Raw genomic sequence first — 23433 nt, 5'->3', positions numbered from 1 at the left:
AACTATGATAGATGTGACTAATTAATGTCACTGTTATAACATGGATACCTGTCCCCCAAAAGATGCCTGTTTTAGCATCTTCCTTGTTTGAATGGAGCACTACTGGGAACTGGTGGAATATTTAAGAGGCAGAACTGCCCGAAAGGAAGTTAGGTCAGTTGAGAGCATACCCTGGAAGGATATCCGGGGCTCCTGAGTCCCTGCCTATCCCTGTCCCTCTCTTTGCATTGGGCTTGCCATATGATAAGCACTTTCTGCCACCCATTCCCATCATGATATACTCCTTCGGTACAGGCTTGCAAACAATAAAATGTAGTGACCATGTGCTCAAATCTTTTTAAACATGAGCCCAAATCCCTTGACTTTTTAGTTGACGATCCTAGGTATGTGTTGTATAGCAAAAGCTGTGAATCCTTTTAAGCGTGGGTGAGCATTTATCAGGACTTCATTTTATATATCACATATAGTTCATTGACTTGGAGAAAATAATACAGTGAATTCAAACTCCTTTATTTTGTCCATCAGCTAGTTATTTCAGGTTGGGAATTCTCTGATCCATCCATGACTAAATGCAAGCATAAGAATTTTCCAATTTCTGCAACCCCAGGGATGTTCTTTCTCTCACTTATTGTCACCTACATGCGTGTTTATTTCTTTCTCCCAAAGTGAGACACATTTTCCCAATCACATTCTGAAAGTCACTCCTTATGTTTGGAACAGAGCTCAGAGGATGTTGACTAGAGGTGAAGATTATATTACATTAGCAGCTCGGGGTCATGGATGGATTTCTTTTATATTTATCTTTTATTTTGCTTTGACACATTGCTCTGAAGTAATCCATAGAAGCTTCACTGAAATTGTTCATGCATATGCTAATTATCAAGGTAAGTGCTGTTCTCTAAAACAAAACAAAAAATAAATAAATAAACGTGAAACTGTCCCTGTAAGCTGCAGCTGAGATCTGCCAAATTCAGAAAAACCAGTGAGAGCCCTGTCCAGACACTGAGAAACAAGAGTTTACAATGCTGGTGAAATGGGTTGTTCTCTACTTACTACTGTTTCCAGCAATGCTTTAGGAGAGTAGTTCACAGCCTTCTTTGGTTTGTCAAAAATGTTAACTGTGGTTTGTGAGTCTGGGCCAGGTTTTTCCAGGTTCTTAACCTCTTCTTTCCCTAGGGAGACATAACACATGTCTACTCAATCCGCAGGACAGACTAAAGTACTGATACCACCAAAGTCCAACCTTGTGAACCAATGTGTAGCTGGAGAATTTCTCTCCAGCTCCCGCCAAGTCTCACCAGTCCCAGAGCCCACTTATAAAATAAACACTCAGACTCTTACATTATTTAAACTGCTTGGCCATTAGCTCAGGCCCATCATTGTCTAGATCTTACTCTTATATTTAGCACATTTCTATTAATCTATACTTTGCCATGTGGCTTGTGGCTTACTGGTACCTTACATTTTTCTTGTCCTGGCGGCTCCAGGCAGTCTCTCCCTCTCCCTTCCTGTTCCCTCAATTCTCTTCTCTGTTAGTCCCGCCTATACTTCCTGTCTGGCTACTGGCCAATCAATGTTTATTTATACAGAGTAAGATCCACGGCACCAATGAGTTTTAGCAGGGTTACTTACAGGAATGTGGAGTAAAGGTTACTTACAGGAGAAGAAATGACTCAAAGACAGCTGCATCACCAAGCCCACCCCAACATGGATGCAGCTCACAAAAGTTAGGAATCTGAAGCACACCAAGGCCTGCAGGCAGCTCAAAAATGTCCTTTCCAAGTGAATCAGTTGGTTTAAACTTCATCCAGACAGTTTCTGCTTCTTCCAGAAATCTGCTCTAGAAACATCTTTACAGCTTGGCTCCTATGAAAGATGGAAGTATTCTATGCAGCTCGGCTTCTTTGAGAGTGACCCTCTGCATTCTGTGTTGTTTACTGGGGTGGGGGCTGGTGAGTCCTGTCAGTTTCAGGGACTATAGAATGTATTTTGACTTGTTTGCCTTTTGTGTTAAAGGGCTTGCCTGCGGAATGAAATGTTTTTCTCCCTCTGAGGAAGTTATTACACAACACTCCACTCCTTCCTTTCCCTTACATTCTTTCAGCCCCCTCTTGTGCAATGATCTCTGAGCATTAGAAAGGATGGCTAAAGATGTCCATCTATGGCTAAAAATTATGCCACTGCATTCCCCTAGCAATCACTTGCTCTTAAGAGTTTCACCCTTGTTTGAGTTGAGGCTGGTATCAGTGTTGATCCACAGGAATAAACACAAATGTTTAAAGGGCAGTTTGACATCCATCTAGTAAAATCATAGATGCTTCTTTCCCGTTTGGCCCTATGATCTCCCCAGCCCTATTTTTGTTCTTACCATACCAGTTGTGAGCTCCCTCTCGTGGAGTGGGCCTTAAATACAATCTGAAGACTGTTGGTCTTATCCATGACAGCTGAGCAATAAGCAGGCACATCCTGCCTGGCACGTCAATATTTTAGCACACCGTGCCCATAGTCGAGTTGGAATGTTGGGGACAGTTGCTCCACCATCACCAGCAGCCTGCCTCCCCCCCTTCACCCCTTGGTACTGTAAAAGCCAGTTAGCAAGGTGGGAGTTTCCCGTTCAGTTCCAGCTTTATTTCTCATGCCCTGCAGTCAAAGTGTTCACTTGGTATATCTTCAGCAAAAGGGTCTTTCTTTCTAAATCTGGCATACAACCAACAGCATTAGCAGTAGTCTTTATGACCTGTGGGGCCTCAGGGGCTTCCCTGGCCAAAAACTTCATAAGAGAGGTAGTCCACCCTTGACACTGGGATTTTCATCCACTAGTCTTATGACTTCTGAGGGTTTCCTTTCCCATGCATACAGGGTACCTTTTGTATTTAGACTCTTTAGATGTTGTTTTTAACACCCTGTTTTTCCTTTCAATTAACCCACATCCAGTAGAATTGTAAGATAGGTGGATGTACCATCACACCTTGTTATCTTCATCCCATTCTGTATCTCAATGTTAATGAACATCCTACCTCTGTCACTATTGATTCTTTGTGGACACTCATGTGTAACACTGAGTTGGGTGAAACCGTTAATGTTGATATCCCATGTTGCTCTCTTGCACAGAAATGCTTATTAGAGGCCTGTGGCAGTGTCCATGCAGGGGAATTTGTATCAGCCATATTTGTATCTCTTATTGGTGAGCATAGGCCCTATTAAGTCTACCTGATAATTTTTCATGGTATAGGTTGATCTATATATATATGTGTCCAATCAGGGCTTCCATTTATTGATGTCCTAATGGGGAATAATCCTCACATGTTTTGGCAGCATGCAAAGTATCATATTTAGCATCAATGCCAACAGCCTTAGATATTTCCCAACCCATATTGGTTCTTCTATTACAAGACTTTATATGGACCTAGTTGGCAACTTCCAAGGGTAGCTGAGGGGAAATGGCCCATACTTTAAAAAGTATGCTTCCTGATTTCCGGGGAGGCTTAATGGGCTGTGTTCTGCCACATGGAAAACTACCAGGAGTTCTGATTAAAATTGAAACTCTATTATATATTTCTTTTCATATTTGTCCCCACAGGGGCCAACTCAGCATCTGTCAATCCTCTTTTCCCCACTGGGCCATCTATGAACTGAGGATTCTAAATAGAGCCTAACTGTCAACATAGATTGTCACAGGCCAAGTCTAATGAGTTATTGCAATCCACACTGCTCCTAACTCAGTGTGTTGGCTACTTTTTCCAGGCGCATGACATCTGTGACCCTTTGTATTTGTACAGCCTACATTTTTGTTTGGTGTGCCTTCTAGTACCATCTCTGTGCCAGGCATCTACAGGGAATAGATGATATCCCTTCCAGCACTTTATCTGACTTAGCTGTTGGTTCAATAACTGGGGGATGCTCGGGAGCATCCGATTCTAAGACAGCCTACATGGCATTAGTGATGGGCCTTGTAGACAGCACACATCATGGCTGTAAGTATGCATGACACCTTTGTAGAGTTTGATTCTGTGCTAAACTGGAAAGGGGTTTGGGCAGAAGCTCTTCAATCTAGGCCCTTTTTGGATAAGCTGGGTAAGCTGTTTTTACAGTCCCTGAGGGAGAAACAGCTGAGGACTCTACCTGTTGCAATGCTTTGTATTCTGATACCAGTTTCTAGTCTAGTGCTGTGCACAGAGCTTCTGCTCCTTTCCATGACTGAGACCAAAACCCGATTAGAACCGATTGTTCTTGCCATAGCCCCCAGCGATAGCCTTCTGCGCTCCTGGTCACTTTTAACAGGAAAGGACACTGTGGTATTGGGACACATAGTTGTTTAGCTTCCTCTACAAGGATCATAGCCAGCTCAAAAGCTTCTTGAGCCTTTCTGTCTCAATCTCATATAACAGTTTTTATCTATCAAGTTGTACAGAAGATGGGCTGCTTGGGCAAGATGGAGTGTGAAAATTTGCCAATATCCCAAGAGCCCCCAAAATGCCTTTTACATTTACAGGACAGGCTATTATAACATTTTGTCAGCGGTATTGTCAGGAATCACATGTGGCTACCCGGACTATAACACACCAAAGAATTTTACAGCTGTGCCTGGCTCTTGCACCTTGTGGGATTGATCTCCCATCTTTGCTTTTTAGATGAGCTTGTCTATCCTACAGATGCATTTCTAGATCTGCAAAACAGAGATTAGCATTATATTACCTTTGTAATGAAACCTGCTTTGCAGAGGGTGAACAGGAGACTGAGCAAGATCCTTGGCCAACATCCCATAACAAATAGTAAGACTTTGAATTTAACCTTGCAAAAAGTACTCTGAAGGTCGCTGTTGACTATTTTGTGCAAATAACCCAAGGGCAATATAGAAAAGGCCAGGCAGTGTTTAAGAAGTATGCCAAAGCCCTTTCTGCAAGTGAAATCTAGGAAGTCTCGCCGTGGAGGGGTGAACTCAGACTAACAGTGCTCTCTAAGGTAGCAGTACATCAGCGAGTGAGAGGCAGCAGGGTGGCTCTCTGAAATGTCTTCCATTTAAGTGAAGTCCCCAGGCTCCACTCACTAATGCCAGAAGGCTGCACTCCTTTTTCACTTCAAAATGGTACATGCCACAAGACTAGTTATTTTATATAAAGACGTATGCTTGGTTCCAGTGCTGCCGAAGATGGGGTCAGAATGTTGCCCTTGGGGAAGGCGACTGGTAAGTTGAAAGATACACAGTAAAGAATTACTTCTGACTTGTAGTCCCATAGAATACTGGGGATATAAACTAGAAAATCAAATCAGAAAACAATTGCTCAGTGAGCTTCAAATACTTAAGTAAAGGGTAAAGTCCAGTGTTGGTGAGCTTTTGGGGACTCGGGCTTCTGGTGTCTAACTTCAAATAGCTGAGGTTCAAAGAAGAAAACACTAAATCTGTGCAAATAGAGCTGGAGCATAAGCGCAGAATTAATGCACACTCGGGAGAATAGGATCAGCTTCTCAGCACAAAAGTTCTCATAGAAATCTCTGATTTACAACATTCCCTCCCTACTAAAGAACAGTTTTGACACCAGCATTTTCTAATTGACTGTTAATAAACCCCTCCTGGCAAATTCCCTTTTTCTTCATCATATGGAAAGAAACAGCATTTAAGGCCACCAATTGCACAGTCAAATACTGCCAATAGTAATCTCTAGAGGACTGCTCACATTTGTTGCCTATATAAATTTTGTGGAGATTAGTTCTCCCTCAGTGTCTCTGTTTCCAAGGACCTCAGGTTCCTTTCAGCAAAACAAATAAAGAAGGTCACTGGATGGGATCCAGGCCCCACTGAGGTTCCAGAGTTCCAAACATTTGTGATGCTGTGCATAGTATTTCAGAAAAGGAAGTGTGTTCCAACTGACATCCTCCCTTTGGTCTGGATCCAAGAATTTTTGAGAACCCTGGTGGAAAGCTCATAGTGTCTTGTCATTGCATAGCATTCAGTACATTCTGGAAGAACAAATGATTGTCACCTCATCACTAGAGACAATCACTTACCATAATGATCTTCATTTTTTAATGAGATTGAATTAAGGTAGTCGTTAAGCATACCTGTGTTGTAGTGTAATGTATTAATATGGCAAATGGAGTATAGTACATGAAGCATCTGCCCATATGTTAGGGAGAAAATAAATGTATCTGAGAGGATTGCTGTAGTGATAATGGTAAACTGTGCCTAAGCATCACATTCTTTCTACATATGAAACTGTCAAAAATGTACTAAGATAAATATTAAGGATCATATGAACAAGTCTAGTAAATTCTAAAAGAATATTTATTTTATATGTTTTCTCTTACAAAACAAGAAACAGCCCTGCTATAATTTCCTTCATGATAATCTACGCCAATGCCCTTTCATTTCTCAGATACACATTTACATTTTCTTTGTAAATACCTACATTAAAGAGAACTGCTTTTTGATGTGTACTGAGCATATCACATGTATTTGGTAAAGTTCACAGACTTAGTTTAAGTTTATTTAAAACATTTGGAAAACCTTAAAAATAAAAGGAAATCTGTTTCCATCATCTAGGAAGGTTAGATTAAAAACAGATAAATATGCACAAGTAAGTCCACAGAGAGAAGAGTCATTAGGATGCTTTTGCTCTGCTGAAGTAGGAAGGTATTAAAGGTGATCCTGCATGGTGAGGGTACTGCTTTTGTGAGAAAAAAAGCTGAACTCAGATTTACCCAGAACCTGGAAACATTTCTAGGAGGATAAATGAGCACAATTCAGAGAAGGTAACTCAAACAGAAATTCAACAGAAACATTCATTCTTCAGTTCAACAATGAACTTTTTTTGGAACTGTCATTAGTTTGCTTGGGCTTTTTGTTAATTTATTTTTGTCTTTTTATTTGTTTGTTTGTTTCATATTTTGATGGCATAATTCTTAGACTTTCTGTGTATGTACCTGAGGAGAGGGGGTAGGGTACATGTTGCTTGAGACAGAACAATGCTATGTAATCAAGTTGGCTTTGAACTTACGCTCCCTTCATATCTCAGCCTCCAACTTGCTTAGAAAAGGTGAACTATGTCTGATGAGTGAATGATAACTGACATTCTGCTCTGGCTTCCACATGCATGTATACACACACACACACACACACACACACACACACACACACACACACATTGGAATTACAAGTGCATTCTCAATCAACCATACTGTTTATATGTGTTCTATGGCTTAAGTGCACTCTCAACCATTCTGTTTACATTTGTGCTGGGCCTCAAGTGCATCCTATATCAACCATACTGTTTACATGTGTACTGGAACTGGAACTCAGAAACTCATGCTTAAAAGGCAAGAACTTTGTAGACTGAGCATCTCCCCAGTCCTCAACCACTTCAAATATGTAATCTCATTTAATAATCACTATTATCATTACCATTCTACAGATAAACAAGCCAGGATAGGTTTAGAGAATCAAGAGATTGCATAACCAGCAACAGCAGAATATGCAGGGTTTCTGTGTCTAGTTACACACTTAGATATTGATGTTTAGTAATAAAAAGAAATTGGAAAGGGACTGCATGTTGGGTCATGACAAAGGAAAATAGATTCATATTCAAATTTATCCTTCATAGTGACTTTTAGCAGATCATTTATTTGAGTATTTACATTGTTTCAAATAAAATGATCCTTTTTTTCTGGTCACAGATGCATTAACCCAGTTAATGAGCTAACTCTGGTAAGTTTATTAAAATAGGAGTCTGTTTTCAAAGACTATAATACCCCACTAAGATCAGTAGAACAAATAACTAAAGTGTCATTATTTGTGGTAGAATGGAGCAGAGGCAAGCTTTTATACCTTTTTTTTTTAAGTTTTTATTTTAAGTTTGTCTGGTTTTTGAGATTATAATATAATTACATCATTTTCTCCTTTCCCTCTGTCCCTCCAATCTCTGCCATGTACCCCCATTGATATATGTGTGTGATTGTATGTGAGTATGTGCATGTGTGTGAATGTGTATCCTCAATATAAAAATACAACCTTCTTAATGTGTAGAATGTTACTTACATGTATAGCTTTTCGGGGCTGACCATTTAGGACTGGATACGCAGTTGGCATGCTCTTCCCTGGAGAAGACTGTGTCTCCCACTCTCAGCAATCCTTACAAAGTTGTCTATCTCAGGAGCTTGTTGCCTTCCTCCTTAGCATGTCTATTGGTGTCCTCCATGGACAGGCCCCATGCCGATGAAACTTCATGACTGTGGCTTCTCTGACACCCGATAACTTTTGTGCTAAAGCTCTTGGTTTCGGTGCTAAGAAGATGTGACTCTTTAGTTTTTTGGAGATGTGCTAGCCAACTCAATAAATCTGTATAAACATTTATCACGAGTTGATAGCAATGAAGCAGAAATAAATACTGCTGTAAGTTAAGTGGAATTTTTAAGGTAAATTTTAAACTAAATAAAAAGCAATTAATTATTTAATAAAAACTGTCCTTTAACAGACTTAATAATTTCTTGCATGTTTTTGATGAATATTAAAATGTATTCTGTTGACAATTTATTTTGGTCTGGAAAAAATACTTCACTTTTGTTCAATAGATAATAATACAATTCTCTCAGGTTAGTCATACAAGACTTTCTTTTACTAAAATATCTGGTATTTCCTTACAGACCAAGCAGCCATTTCTCCTAAGCTCACACATCCTTATCTCTTATATAACTTAGAGCTTATTTAGGAGTTATTGTACAGTTCTTAATAACCTGAACCAGAGGCTGGCAGATAATGAGCTCACCTGATAATCTGTAGATTGTAATGAGAAGTCTGGAACTCCCTGCCTGATTTGGAATCCACTTAAAATTAGTTATGACTCGTAGCACTTCATCCGACAAGGCCTTCTCACAATCTGTCTTCCATTCAGGGGAAATAAAATGAGCCTGCTCTGCGTGTCAGGATCCATCACTACACACAGAATGAGGAACATGCTAAAGTCAAGGCCAGCCTACTGGATTCGGTTTATATGACAGACATTATTCCTTGGATGTTCTATACATTACTTTCATCACCCTGTATTTTCTATTCCAGGACCTACTCTTCCCAAGACTCACGTTAAAACAGCCTCTCTTGGATTGGCTGGAAAGGCAAGGTCCCCTTTGCTTCCTGTGTCTGTGCCAACAGCCCCTGAAGTATCTGAAGAGAGTCACAAGCCAACAGAGGATCCAGCCAGTGTAAGAGCCAATGTTTAGAGCCATGCTGTACCATGTGATCTAGAGCACTCATCATCACATCAGGCCATTGTCGTCCCACCTTGTCTTTACTTGAATGTGATGAGAAAAACATTACGGCGGGGGGGGGGGGGCGAGCATATATACCAGGGACTCATTTAAATTAAAGATGTGTTTATACTTAAGGGCAACCTTAGATGCAAGAAGATTAACTAGTCTATGAGTTCATATAATCATATATAAACATGTTTTCATACATGTGTGTATATCCATAAGTGTCTGTGCATGTAAGAGCCTAAACACACACACACACACACACACACACACACACACACGCCCTGTGATTACTATAAAATATCTTGAAATCCTAGAAACAAAACTATGTGCTCATCATTGAACTGATAGTTAACTGAAAGCTATATTCTAAGGAATTTTCTGAAGTTGTTATTGTTTCTAAATCCATAAAACAGCAAAATATATAGAAATGGGATGAAAATGCAAAATGAATAAATGAATGTGATTGTTCAAGAGAAGAAAAATAGCAGAGAAGGGGAATACTAGGAGCAGAAATATTCAAGCATGAAGGGAGCTGGACAACAGAAACCAAGGAGTACTAAAAGACTTAACAAAATGGAAGACTGCCTAAAAACACTCTATAGAAACCTCCAATCTTCCAAACCAAGATGAAAAATGAGTAGGAGAGGATAATGAAGTCACATGAAGTGGGGCATTTCTCTAGGTGTTGAGCATGGTCATGGGGATTGGAAGATTGAGGAGTAGAGAGGGAAAGGTGAGGGCCAGCCAAAGGAAGGTTATATGAAAAAACCTTTTGTAAATATGCTAGTTTGAAAACTAATAAAAAACACAGTTAGAAAATAAAAAGGAAAGTTTCATTAGTTAAAGAACAGAAATTTTCTGTTCTAAGGAGAGAAGTCAAATATGAATAAATTAGAAAACTCAAGGAAAAAATCAATGGTAAAGGAGAAACAGAAATTTTGAGAGGAAAACAAATAATTTTTCTATCAAAACTGCACTATGATAGAGATTAGAAGGAGACTGCCTCAAGGCATCTGTTTGGAATGTTAGTGTAACTTCTGAACAGTTTTCAAGAGGAAACAGTTCAAAGAAATTTATAGAATTAACGTATCAGATACCTTGACTACCAGGAAACGGAAAGGGGAAAACATGAAAAAAAAATGATTAGATTTCTATCTCACTAAATATTTTTTCAAGCACAGACTGTGAAAAAGAATTTTTTCCACTGTCAACTAGTTTCTGTTACTTCATACATAAACTGTGACTTACACTGAGTGTACAAATATTACAATGATAAATCTTCAATGATATCCAAGGATGAAAGGAGTGAGTACAATCAGTCCCTGATAAGTCAGGCAGCTCTCAATTTCCACAGAGAAAATATTTTCATCAGAAATTAGATTGTCAAGATAAAAAGATTATTTCATTTGAATAACAAATTATATATTTTCATGAATCAAAAATTTTAAACACCATAAAGCAATATAACCACATAACAAGCAAGGAAATCAGTAATGTGTGTTTTTGTCTGAATGTGTGTCAGAAGGACATTATCTGCTTTATATACCTATAAGATTACAAATAAAGGCCCTTACTGCCCTCTCTTCAGAATACAACTATCTATTTCAATATATGTCTAGTCACATGCTTTATGGTCATTTGCCAAATTAGGTCAAAATACTAAATTTACAAAATGTTTCTTATATTAGAATTTCTAACTCTGATGTCAAATGAATGATGTCAAATGGCCTGTTTTATCCTTAAGGTTGATTGAAAATAGTGAAAGCAAAGGACATAGTATTAAAAGCCATAAGAATTAAATGAAAAGAAAAGCAGAAATGAGGCAAATTTAGATCAATATCTTCCTATAAAATAATAATCTGACCCTCTGAATAATGTTAAATTTTCTAGGAGCCATATTAAAAGCATAAAAAATGATAATTTATAATTTAATGCTGTCTTGTGTTTAATCCAATATTTTCCAAGTATTATATTAATACTTGATAAATATGAGACAACTATCATTAAAGTATTTTTCCTTTTGCTTTTACATTATGCATTCAGAATTAGATATGTGTCTTATATGTGAAATACTTTTGAATTTTGACTAACTGTATTCATGAATCCAATAGCTAAATTCAGATAAATAAACCAGACAACCAAAAGAGCATACTTGAAAATGGTGACCAAGAACCAGGTGTGCTGTCACACATCTTTAATCCCAGCTCTGAAAAGGCAAAGGTGGATGGAACTCTGTTAGTTTGAGGCCAACCTGGCCTGCATAGAGAGTTCCAGACCATCCTGAGTACATAGTGAGACCCTATATCCAAAAAAAAAAAAAACCAGAAAAAGAAAGGAAGGAATAAAGGGAGGAAGGGGACGAGAGAGCAAGGGAGGGGGAAGAAGAAAATAAAAAAGATAGAAAGAAAGAAAGAGAGGGGGAGGGAGGGGAAGGAAAGAAGGAAGGAAGGAAGAAAGGGAATTGGAGAATGATTGATCAAGTAATCATCTCACTACAACTTCATTCTTTTTATATAAAACAGTGTGCTGAAACAATAGGCTACTTTTCAGTCCCTGATCAGTTTTGAATGGTATATGGCCACACTATGCATTAGTGTATTCATATACCTAAGAGAAGATCATGGGTTAATACCAGGTGCCCATTTGTCTGGAACATTCTTCCATGGATGACAAGGTTTTGTGAGGATCTTATAATGCATATTCTTCTGATGGTCTCTGGGGATGATGGACACTGGCTTAGCAGGATTGGAAGGACTCTCTCTGACCATGGTAATAAGTAATGCTTCTTGGTTACATGGAGTACAAATAATGATTCAAATCATTATTTCAATCATGTAACTGATTGAAAAGGATAGTTGAGAATAATTCAGAATAATTCATCTATATTCATTTTTAAAAATTACATTTAAGAAAGGAGAAAATGGGAGAGAGTTGCTATTTACTGACTACTTACCAGCAGGCAGCCCTTAGCTGTTGGACATAATCACTGAGGCAAGCTTGATGGTCCCATTTTACAATTAAAAAGACTGACTAAAAACAGCAAGTATATAAATATTTAAACCATCTCCTTATTAAATCAAAAGTTCCATGGGCAGTAGCTGAGGATATTGGATAAGTAGAAATCCTGGAACTAGCAAATAACCTCATACAAGTCTCTCACAGTGAATGAAAGGCAATGCATTCACTAAGAGTTGTGCAGGTCAGACTCATAGTTTGTACAACATTCATATCATGCTGCAAGAGTTATTTCACACCTATGCAAAGCACTCTGGCTTTGTGCATAAACTTTGTTTCTACTCACAATCAATAGTCATGATCTATGCATTTCTCATCAGTCGGGAAACCTTCAAGTTGCCATGCAAATCTTACAGCCTATGCCATATTATAAAAAACATATAAAACTAGTGATGTTGATATTTGGATACCTATTTATAGATAACCTATCAAAATGAAAGTGAACTAATGTGTTTAAAATGACTCACATGCTAGAAACTGTGACATGTAGGAAGTACATCACAGGATGCTCAGAATAAACTTTGAAATAGACACCATTATCATTTTGTAGAAATGGAAAACTATATATCAGAGAAATCTACTAACTTGTTCATTACCATAAAGCTATCAATTGGTAGAATATGACTTAAAATGGGGTATTTCTAACTGTAAAGCCTTTTCCCTATTAAAGGTATAAAATCCCAGAAAAGCAGTATTCAATCATTTGTTGCTAGCCCATTTTCTATCACAAGTTCATCCAGTTAAAAGAAACTCTGAGCACAGTTCTGGCTATAGGTACCTATGTCAAATTCAAGAATAAACAGTGGCCCAAGCAAAGGCCAAATAAAAAGTGGATCCTTCATGGAAGGAGCCTACCGAGACACAGTACTAACTGTTCTCGTTCTCTTTTTAGGTATATGAACAGGATGACTTGAGTGAGCAAATGGCAAGCTTGGAAGGCCTAATGAAGCAACTTAATGCCATCACAGGTTCAGCTTTTTGACACATATTGCCCAAGCACTGAGATTTTCTGGGAACTTTACAGCATACCAATTATCCATAAACAGCACACCTGTGTCCATAAACTCTAACCAGTGTACAGGTCAACCGTCAGGACCACTCAGTTAAGGAACATCTGATGCAGTTCAGAAGGAATCGGCATCCCATCCTACACGGACATCAGGAATTGAACAAGGATGGCCATGAGGTCCCTGAGCAAAAGCAAAGATGCATATTCACTGAAAAGTCAAGACTGAAGTTTCCGGCATAGTTCTGGGTCTTTGTCACTACAGTGACCATGGTGTCATCACTAATGCCTACATTTTCTTTCAGTGATACCTTTCCTTTTCTGTGTAGGTCCAGTCTTACAAAATACAAGTGCATTATTCCAGCCTGTACCATGCCATAGCAAATCAGAAAAAAAAATTCACTATTTTTATTTTCAACTTTTAAACTACAAAGCATCCATGGTAATTCCCTCACTCCATAGCACCAAAGGATTGGATGTTTTCCTGGCAGCAGAAAAAGTAAACAACTGAACAAGCAAAAGGCAGCGAATGCTTGTTTATAGCTCACTCATTCATTTCACACAAGTGGCAGATATTAGTGAGTGGGTATAAAATTTTTACCAATTTTAGCAAGTGTTTGTAAATCCATCCATGATTAACGTTTATGTCTAGAGTGTAGAAACTTAAAAATCCTCAGCTGGTGGTATCCTGCCAACAACAGTACCTTTCTAGAAGGAGAATACAATATGCAATCTTCTCAGACACATGGTGATTGTGTACTTAAGCTTGTAATATGATACTTTTCAACTCGAGTGGCTTCTGTGCCATTCCACACTGTGATGGCCTGTCTGAGTTTCACTAAGGCTTCTTCTTCAGGCATTAGGCCAGAAACATTCTACAATCCTCCACCCATCATCCCTCTACTTCTCCTGGGCAAGTAGTCTTAGGTAAAATGGTCGGCTCCATGCATCCTACATCCTGTGTCCCCAATATCCTACTATGGAGATAGTAGGCTTCCTGAGAGCAAGCTCAAAAGAAGGGAAAGGAGCATGAAAGACCATTTCCAAGAGCATCTTTTCCTGAGTGATATAACTCCCACTTATAACATCTTCACTGAGCTGTGCAAGGCAACATTAATGGATGTTGACCACAGGCTCTGTTGGTAAGGTAACCTTCCATAGCCTAAGACAGAGTCCAGGAGGAGAGAGGGGTGAGTGCCATTTGACATCTGACACATCATAACTCCTGTAGGTATTTTTCAAAGCAGCATCTTAAACTGTGGACTAGAATTTTAAACTATTGCCATGTTATCTACAGCTTGAAACTAGCTGAAATTAAGAACATTCTGTGCATTCCCTTTTAGTTTATGAATTTTCAGCTGTATTTGGAGTTAATCCCTATTTATGCAGCCGAGTCGCCAAAAGGGAGCTAGTTTGCATATTTATCAGTTAGGTGACTTGAAACCCAATGAGAGTTTCAGCTGAATTATTCCTTTCAGCTCTGCCTTTGATTTCAAGCTTGAGTAGGTCATAATTTTAAAAGAGCATGGCAAGGATAGGATCTTTACAACCTAATAGCTCCTTTTATTAGGTGGGTAATTATATATGAATCCCTGAATGAAATATTTTGAGCAAAATGGCACTGTAACAGAAATAATAATTCAGATTATTTTTTTACAGTTTTATGTCGGGAAGGAAATCTGATGTCAAAGAGAGGGCTTGTTCAAATGGTTCATTAGAAAGTCTGGTCCATTTGCAAAATGTTTCCTTCAACAAGAGTGCTTGTTCAATTTACTGAGATTTTTCTGGAAGTACTTTTGAAGAGCTATGTGATGTTATTTAATGGGACAGAATGGTTCGATGTCTGGGCACTTAGGTAGACAACTCTCAACTGACCTGAAATAAAGCATTTCTTAACATAGCATTGAATATTTGAGAAAAATAATCCATGATTATCAACTGGAAAATGTGCACATAACTTTCTCAAAATCCCAGAATATGCTCCTCTTTCTAGATTCCACAAAGAGGAACCACTTTTTGGAAGCATTTGATACTCATGAGAGTCAACTCAAGTTTCAGTGTGGGGTATGCTACAACCCTCAGATTTCAGGGAATGAGTTATAATGGAATGTTGTTCTGTAAAATCTAGTTGGACAGTCAAGAGAACTAGAATTTTCAGAAAATTCTAGGCCTTTCTGCTTAGTCAATAATTTCAGGCAATGTAATTTTTAAAAGTCATTGAAAGTATGTTATCCATTTTCAGTGGGAGCTATATCTGCCTCACGCTCTTGAAAATTTCAATAAATTAATATAATAATTTATTAATCAGTTAGTAATTCTAGTAAGTCATATTATCATACTCAGGAGACTGGTATCATTAACCTATGATTTTAATGTACAATTAGTTCAACGTGGCTTCCTCAGAACTCTTGTTCCCAAATCCCTTCCAGTGATTCACGTGTGTGCAAAAAATTGCCCAGTTTCCAGGTGACATTTTAATTCCCTTGTCTCCATTAACAAGAAAGACGGTGTGGCTGGTATGAAGCAAGTTTAGTTTGATTCCTTCTGAGTCAAGCTCACGGGATGCAGGACCCTTTAAACTTCTAAATCTCTTTGACTCCCTTAAGGCAAAGCTGACCATGTAACCGGCATCTCCGCACCAAGAATTAATCCTCTGTGAAAAGGAAGAAAATCAAATTTGGCAGGACGACTCGGGTTTCCATACCCTATGCTGAAGTGCAAAGCGAGATCCTACTCTTAAAGAACTTTGCTATTTTTTTTTCTATTTCGTTTTGAGAAGAAAACTATTTTCATTCCTCCACAAATTTCTGCATTTATCTAAACTGACAAAAGTGGAGATAGCTCAGAGTGTGCACAGAACCATTTTTGTAACACTCGAGTCAAAAGTTAAGTATTTCTTAGTGATTTATATTCAATGGGAAACTGGTTATAGCTGTCTCCATGTAATAAACCCATAATCTTCTAGAATATTTAAACAATACAGCTTTAACTTTGGCTATTATTAAATACATACTCAGTTGAACAACCCAGAAATAAAGAAGTCAAGTTAATGACGTAACTCCTTTTGGAGATTGGATGTAATAATAGTTTGGGTTTCTTCAAAAATAAAGGTTGTTGAAAATAAGGATTGTGCTTCATGCTCTGCGAAGGTAGCCTTTACAAAAAAGAAGAATGAAGACAGCATTTTAAAGCTAAAGCTTGCCATTCACTGGCTTTCCCAATAAACAACCTCTGCAGCACAGGTCATTCTGAGACCCTCCCCCAACCCCACCCTGCCCCTGGAGTTTGTGCTGTGAGATGATGTTGATCCTTTCCTCTTCCCTGGATCCTTCTCCAGACTTTGTTCAAATAAGCATCTTAAAGCTACCCACCAATGGAACACAGTGTCTCAGACATGATAGGTGAACTGTGAGTCCAACCAAAGATTACTTAAAAGGCTGCCTGACATTTTACATAAAATTTTGTCCAAAGCCTATAGTTCTAGAGGTTTTGAAATGCTCATTTCCAGTCAGTGAGACAAAGGAAAATGGAAAAGCCCCAAGTCTTAGATGAATTTGAAGAAAATAAAAGTAATATTAACTTTGAAAAGATGGAGAGCAGTAATACAGAGAATATGTATATATTCTCCCTTTCTTGGCTAGTTCTCTTTATGTAATCACAGTCTATCCCCAAGGCCAAATTTAGTATCGTGGCCTGGGTATACCTACTTACCATGATTTGAAGAATACAGAGCCCAGGGCTCTAAGGATCTGCAACATCCACCACATGCTCAAACACAAACTCCCTTTTCCAAAATCAAAGTTAAAGCAATGTTCTCCTCAAATTTGTATTTATCTAATGACTTTCAAAGATCATTTTAATATTATTCATAAGAGCTTTGTACTTTAGTCCCCATTTTTAAAGTAGATTGGAAACTTTGAAAAAAATCACAGATAAATGTTTTGTGTGACACCCCATCTAACTGAAAGTACATGTCCTCATGCCTCAGTCTACCTTGTTAATCAAAAAACTGCTTCCAGAAAGATTTGATTTGCAAAAGAAATGCTCTATTTCTTGTCAATGAGGTTATATAGGAGACAATACTAGGCCCATATCAGCAAATGAGTATAACTTCTGATGTGGCCCACCCCTTCTGCCATTGGGTAGCTTTTCCCAGGAAGACTTCCAGCAACACTCTGAAGGGCGTTTTTCTCTTGCTCTCAGCTTTGTGCATTACCATCTTATGATTTTGTTGTGGTGGTTCTTGTTGTTGACAGGAGAGCAACAGCAAAACTGTACAAGAAATCGTAAATACAGAGGCATGGGCCAAGGGATCTCACTGTGTGTTCGATGTGTATTTTCAGATGCAAGAAAGGAATGTTGGAGAGGAGGAAAAATGTGTTTTTTATTATTGTAGGGTAAACCTGACAATTCTGAACTTTGTGAATTGTCAGCTTGTTTGGGGGAAGGGTGGGTGGGTATGAGGGGTACTTTTTATAAGTAATATTTAATTTATTATTTAGAAGTGGCTTCTTTTTGGATAATTTATGATACAAAGGGAGATATGGTTGGGATCTAGGCATGGCTGTTAAAGCTGCAGTGTTTTGTATCTCAGAGGGACCGCTTTAGAAATGGACTGTCCACTGCTGAGCATGAGGAAATGTCCAGGCCAGGCAAAGCCTTCACTGAAGTTCCACCATTACCACCCTCTCCCTTCTTAGGGCTTCAAAGAAGATAACACCAAACCTAAAATAACACGGATAGCATCTCACAGATCGATGCTATTCATTTTCTCAAAGGGCTTTGCAACTCAACTTGTTAGTGTGATAGTGACATGTTTATTTGGTAGAAATGGGTACACTACAGCTTTAACTAGCCTTAGTGGAAAAAAGAAACTCTTTGTTGTTACAAAACAGCTTTTTTTAAATAAAAAGGTGTTTTGAGCCTACAAAGAGTTTCTTGGAATTGTCAGCCTCTAGCATTGTTAACCAAATTAGAGTAGTGATTGCAATATTTAAGTGTAAATGTTGTTCTATGAGAAAGGAAGCTTGCTTACGGTTTAAAAACGATGACTGTTTCTACACATGAACTTGTATACTACTACATGAGGAAAAGGGGGTTTTGTAATCACTGTAGAGCAGTCTCATATTCATTTTTTATAGAAATGTTATTCCAATGGTGCATTTTTTGTTTAATAAATAAAGTTTTGATACAAAATTCTTTATTTACTTTATTCACAGTAAGGGACTATTCTCCCCCAGCACCCATCATCTGCTCTGGCTGGTCTGTTCCTACGCTCAGGGTACCTAAGATCTTTTAACATCTATGGTAGTACTTTGTTATATCTTATTACATCTTTGTACATTTTTTTTCTGCACACCCCCAGTTTGTGCTGAATCACAGCTGCTTATATCTACACTGTCTTATTACAGCACTGTCCCAAGCTTCCAGAACGTGATTTACACTCCTGCACAGGAGAAATGGAAAGTCAGATTCTACCTTACACATGGCAGCTAAATAGTTCAAACTCTTTCCTGGAGATCAGTGGTTCTCAGCCTGTGGGTTGCAACCACACAGGGATGGCATATCAAATATTTTTACATTACAAAATTACAGGTATGAAGTAGCAATGAAAATAATTTTATGGTTGAGGGTCACCACAACATAAGAAACTTTATTAAAGGGTCACAGCATTAGGAAGGTTGAAAACCACTCCTCTAAATAGAGACACCTCTGAAAATTGATCAAACTCACCTCCAACCCAGACAAAAATTCTACTCCATAAACAAAGGCAAAAGAAGTCTCAAGTTACTACCCTACAGGATTATACAACTGAGAATGTGTCCATGTTTAGCTTTTCTCTCCACCCACACTGTTCTTGTCCTCTAATGTTTTCAACTTGGAGGCATTTGTGATAAAGCATCTTCAAATACATCTTCATGGCTGGTCTTGTTTTTGAAGAAGTCATTGAGGTTAAGATCATTCTAAATCAATGAAGTATATTTTCCATTGTCCTAATATTTCTTTTTCAGTCAAAAAAAAAAAAAACCCAAAAGAACATGGGGATACATATATCTTTTATAATAGATAGTTATGAGTACCAAAAGGATTAAAGATTGCATTAGAGTTCTCTAGAGAAATATAACTGATAGAATGTGTGTGTGTGTGTGTGTGTGTGTGTGTACACATATATGTATATGTGTGTATTATTGGTTTTATTAGGTTAGCTTACACAATAGGGCCTGGGCAGCCCAACAATAGGTATCTCACATTGGAGAGGCTAAGAACATGATAGTTGCATAGTTCACTGGGATGAACATCGCCACAGTCCTTGGCACTGAATTCCTGGAGTGCCTCTGGTCTTCAGTCCTTGTTCATTCTATTATTGGTGGATGAACATGCAACCACACAGTAGATCAACTTGCCAGTGAAAGTGAAGGGAAACACACAAGAGGCAAGTATGTCATTTGTTTCCAAGTCCCTTTATCTGGTCTGCCAGCAGAAGGTACTGCCCACATTTAGATAGGACTTCGAACTTCAAATAATCTGATCAAGAAAGCCCCCCACTAGAGTGCTGAGTGACTTGCATTTTAGTTCATTGCAGATCCAGGCACATTGATAACCAAGGTTAGCCATTAGAAATCCACCCTTTGTCAACTTGACTTCCAATCACATATCCTTATATCAGGCTTTATTTCCAGAAAAAAAATGAATAGGTTCACAATTCTGCCTAACATGGCATCACTAATGCACATACATACAGCTATAAATGAATATATATATATGTATATATATATATATTATGTATATGTATATGTATATATATATATCCATATATGTATATATAATATATAAATATATCTTCAGGGATGGTTCATCTTTTAGTGTTTAATAAGTTAAATATGATAATATAGATTTAGAGTATTTAACCAATGATATGCTCTCAAATGATGCTACATTACATTCTAAAGAAATAAGGGAAAGAAAATGCAATTTTCTACTTAATAAATGTGTATATGTGCACCAATATGTACTTAAAATAATAGGGTAGGACAGAAACATGCTTGGCAAGTCTCATTTCTGAAACTAGTCATGTGACTTGAGCTGGTATTTACCTTCCTCTACTACCCATTCTGTATTTTGCCCACTCTTAGCAAGAACCTCAGCAGGTCTTCCTTCATTCTTTCTGTGAAGATGTGACTGATATCTTCATGGCTGATGATTGTACAACATCTGTCCTGGCAAAAATAAACATCAAGACTTCTGAGTCATCAGAGAATACAATAATGAGAAGAGATCAATTAGGGGGTCACAAGGAGTCATAGTGAGTGGTACCATTCCCACTGCCAACCCTTGATTCTTGGACCTTGAGACATGGCCATAGGAGAAAGCACCATATAGTGGATGTTGATTCAAAACATATACAGCCTTCTGTATCTCCCCTGGTCCAGACTGTTGCTTTTTAAAGGACACTGTAACTGTATCCTTAAGTGGCCATTCCATCATTCTGTGAAACTGAATGGGTGGAATGGACCATGATACCACCAGTGGATACCAGACCATGGGCCCACTGCTGCACTTTTTGGCTGTGAGTTCTTTGATCAGAAGTGATGCTGTGTGGAATACCATGATCCAGGGTAGGATGTTCTATAATTTATTGATAGAAGTTTAGGCAGAAGCATTATGTGCAGGAAATGAAACGTCATAAACAAAATAAGCATCAATTCCAGTAAGGACAAAGTGCTGCCCTTTCTGTAATAGAAGTGGCTCAATGTAGTCAACATAAGGGTCACTCACTTTATGATTACCATCAGTTGGTGCTTGGCATCTGCTGCTGACAGATATGGCACTCAAAAGCAGCCGTATCCAGGTCAGTCTTGGTGAGTGAAAGTCTATGTTGTCAAATCCATGCATAACCCCTCCATCACTGCCACCATGGCCGCTTTGTTCAATGGCCAACTGGACAAAGGTAAGAAGGGCTAGAAAAAGAGGTTGACTGCAGATTGGATCATCTTATTTGATTATTTAATCCTTCCTCTGCTTAAGTCACTTTTGAAAAGCATTCACATGGTGTGTGTGTATTTTCACGTCCTTTACCCATTTGGAGATATGTGTCCACATATATTGTGGCGATATATTGTGTATCAAACAAAGTTTGCCTGAGGATCAGAGGGCAGAGCCAGACACTAGCTTAAACATAGAGGCCAGGCAGTGGTGGCACACACCTCTAATTCTAGTACTTGGGAGTCAGATATCCATCTGGATCTCTGTGAGTTCAAAGCCACCCTGGATGATATGAGATTGATTCAGTCTAGGAGAGAAACAGAGCCAAACAATGGTTGCACACACCTTTAATCCCAGCACTTGAGATCTCATGCCTTTGTTATCAGTATTTGGGAAGCATACATGCCATTAATCCCAGCACTAGGAAGAAAGTGAAATGGCTGGGCAGAGAAAAGCATATAAGGCTTGAGGAGAAGGAACCTAAAGCCTTTTCCGCTGAGGACTCAGGCATTCAGTCGGAGGATTCATGGAGTTGGAGAGGTGAGAAGTGGCTGTGGCTTGTTCCTTTGTTTCCTCTGATCTTTCAGCATTTACCCCAATATCTGGCTCTGGGATTTTTATTAAGACCATTAGGAATTCATGCAAAATCATCTTCCCAGGTGTCACACCCGTTCTCTAATCATGCTCTTTCTAAATCCCTGACCATCACTGGAGGAAGGTTTTGAGAATTTACTGCCTCATCCCACTTCCAGTTAGTTCTCCATGCTTCTTTATGCAGTTGAGATGTGATCTTTCGGCCTCCTGCTCCTGTCACCATGCCATCGTGGACAGTCATACTTTTCTGGATCTGCTATTCATAGCACAAGCAGCTTGTCTCCTAGGTTTGGGACAGCTACCCTCCACAGCTTCTGCTATCCTTGGTTGTTCCTTTGAACAGGCATCTCCAAAATTCCAGGATCTCTGCAACTGGTCTGCAACTTCATGAATAGCCTCTCTTCATCTTTCTTTGGGACTCTGACCCTGCCACCTGATGACCCCTTCATGCCTTCAAAACCAGTACCACCTGGCTTAATCTTATACATTATTCAGCTGAGCTGCCAGCCTTGGACCCTCTGGATCACAGCTTCTGTGTGCTGACCCTGAGGATACTCCAGAAGATTTTATCTCAAAGACACTGATCTCTGTTAATCATGGCTGCTTCTTCTGCCCCAGCTGTCCAGAACTAGAGGTTGTTAACTCAAAATATCAAACGGTTCTGATATACTCTTTAAGGGAGTCCTGGAGGAGTGATGTTTACTGGCTTGCTTCCCATGGCTTTTTGCATCCAGGAACCATGATCGCAGGGGTGGCACTGCTCACAGTAGACTGGGCATCAATCAGGAAAATATACCATAGGCTTTCCCACAGGCCATTCTAATAAGGGAATTTTCTTAATTGAGGTTTCCTCTTCCCAAATGACTAACTTGTGTCAAGTTGACACAAAACTAGCCAGCATTCCCACCATTATCAGCTTCTAGCCCTTTGACACCATTAGTCAAAACAAACTCTTCTTTAACTTGCTTTTGGTTGTGTTGTTTTGCTAGAGAGAAGAAAAGTACTTTATAATTAAAGTGTAACCAGTTTTAGGATAAAGTAATGTGCTAATTAAAATTTTATTAAATATTTTGGTTGGGCAAGAAGTGTTCTGTAGTTTCTTGCTGCAAGGGTCTTATAGTCCTCATTTCTATTGTTAAACATAGTTCACTTTTAGGAATAGTATTGTTAAACATAGTTCACTTTTAGGAATGTTGATGGGAGTAACCACTGTGTTAAACTATGTGGAAGGTTCTAAATAAAACATACATAACTGTCTCATCTTGCAGAGCCAATTCTCCATATATGTTGAGAAGTAAAAATAAAGACTCAACAGATGTTTGGGAATCTGAGCCACCCACATGTTTCCATGAGTATTATTCATAATAGCAAAAATGTAAAAGAAATTCAAATGAATTTTATAGAGTTTATAGAGTGCCAGAAAGGAAATATGAAGTACATTCATACACTGGGAGATTATTTATCTGTCTTAAAACACAATAAAACATTTTCACATTCCAACATGAATAAACCTTTAAGATATTGTGCTTACTAAAATAAACCAATTCCAAAATACAAATGCTACGTGCTTACACAGATACATGATGCAC

The 23433-nt window shown here is 38.5% G+C and overlaps 1 protein-coding gene and 1 long non-coding RNA gene across 3 annotated transcripts in view; one reads left to right on the top strand and one right to left on the bottom strand.

Moving 5' to 3' along the window:
* Dcc (DCC netrin 1 receptor) overlaps nt 1–18463 on the top strand; it is a 1155384-nt gene extending 1136921 nt beyond the window's left edge. For both annotated transcript variants that reach the window (XM_016001609.3, XM_016001571.3), the window contains exons 28-29: nt 9050–9192; nt 13154–18463. In XM_016001609.3, the coding sequence (XP_015857095.1) occupies nt 9050–9192; nt 13154–13243 (233 nt within the window). In that variant the 3' untranslated portion in view covers nt 13244–18463. The remainder of the gene's footprint in view (nt 1–9049; nt 9193–13153) is intronic.
* The window catches only part of LOC143269615 (uncharacterized), a 29948-nt gene continuing 22295 nt past the window's right edge, over nt 15781–23433 (bottom strand). The window contains exons 2-3 of the long non-coding RNA XR_013046167.1: nt 20362–20484; nt 15781–15920 (exon numbers count right to left, since the gene is read on the bottom strand). This is a non-coding gene — a long non-coding RNA (uncharacterized LOC143269615). The remainder of the gene's footprint in view (nt 15921–20361; nt 20485–23433) is intronic.

The sequence above is a fragment of the Peromyscus maniculatus genome, chromosome 19, assembly GCF_049852395.1.
Source record: "Peromyscus maniculatus bairdii isolate BWxNUB_F1_BW_parent chromosome 19, HU_Pman_BW_mat_3.1, whole genome shotgun sequence".
NCBI classification, from domain to species: domain Eukaryota; kingdom Metazoa; phylum Chordata; class Mammalia; order Rodentia; family Cricetidae; genus Peromyscus; species Peromyscus maniculatus.
The sequence above is the reverse complement of the archived record's forward strand: the minus strand, read 5'-3'. Positions and strand labels throughout refer to the sequence as shown.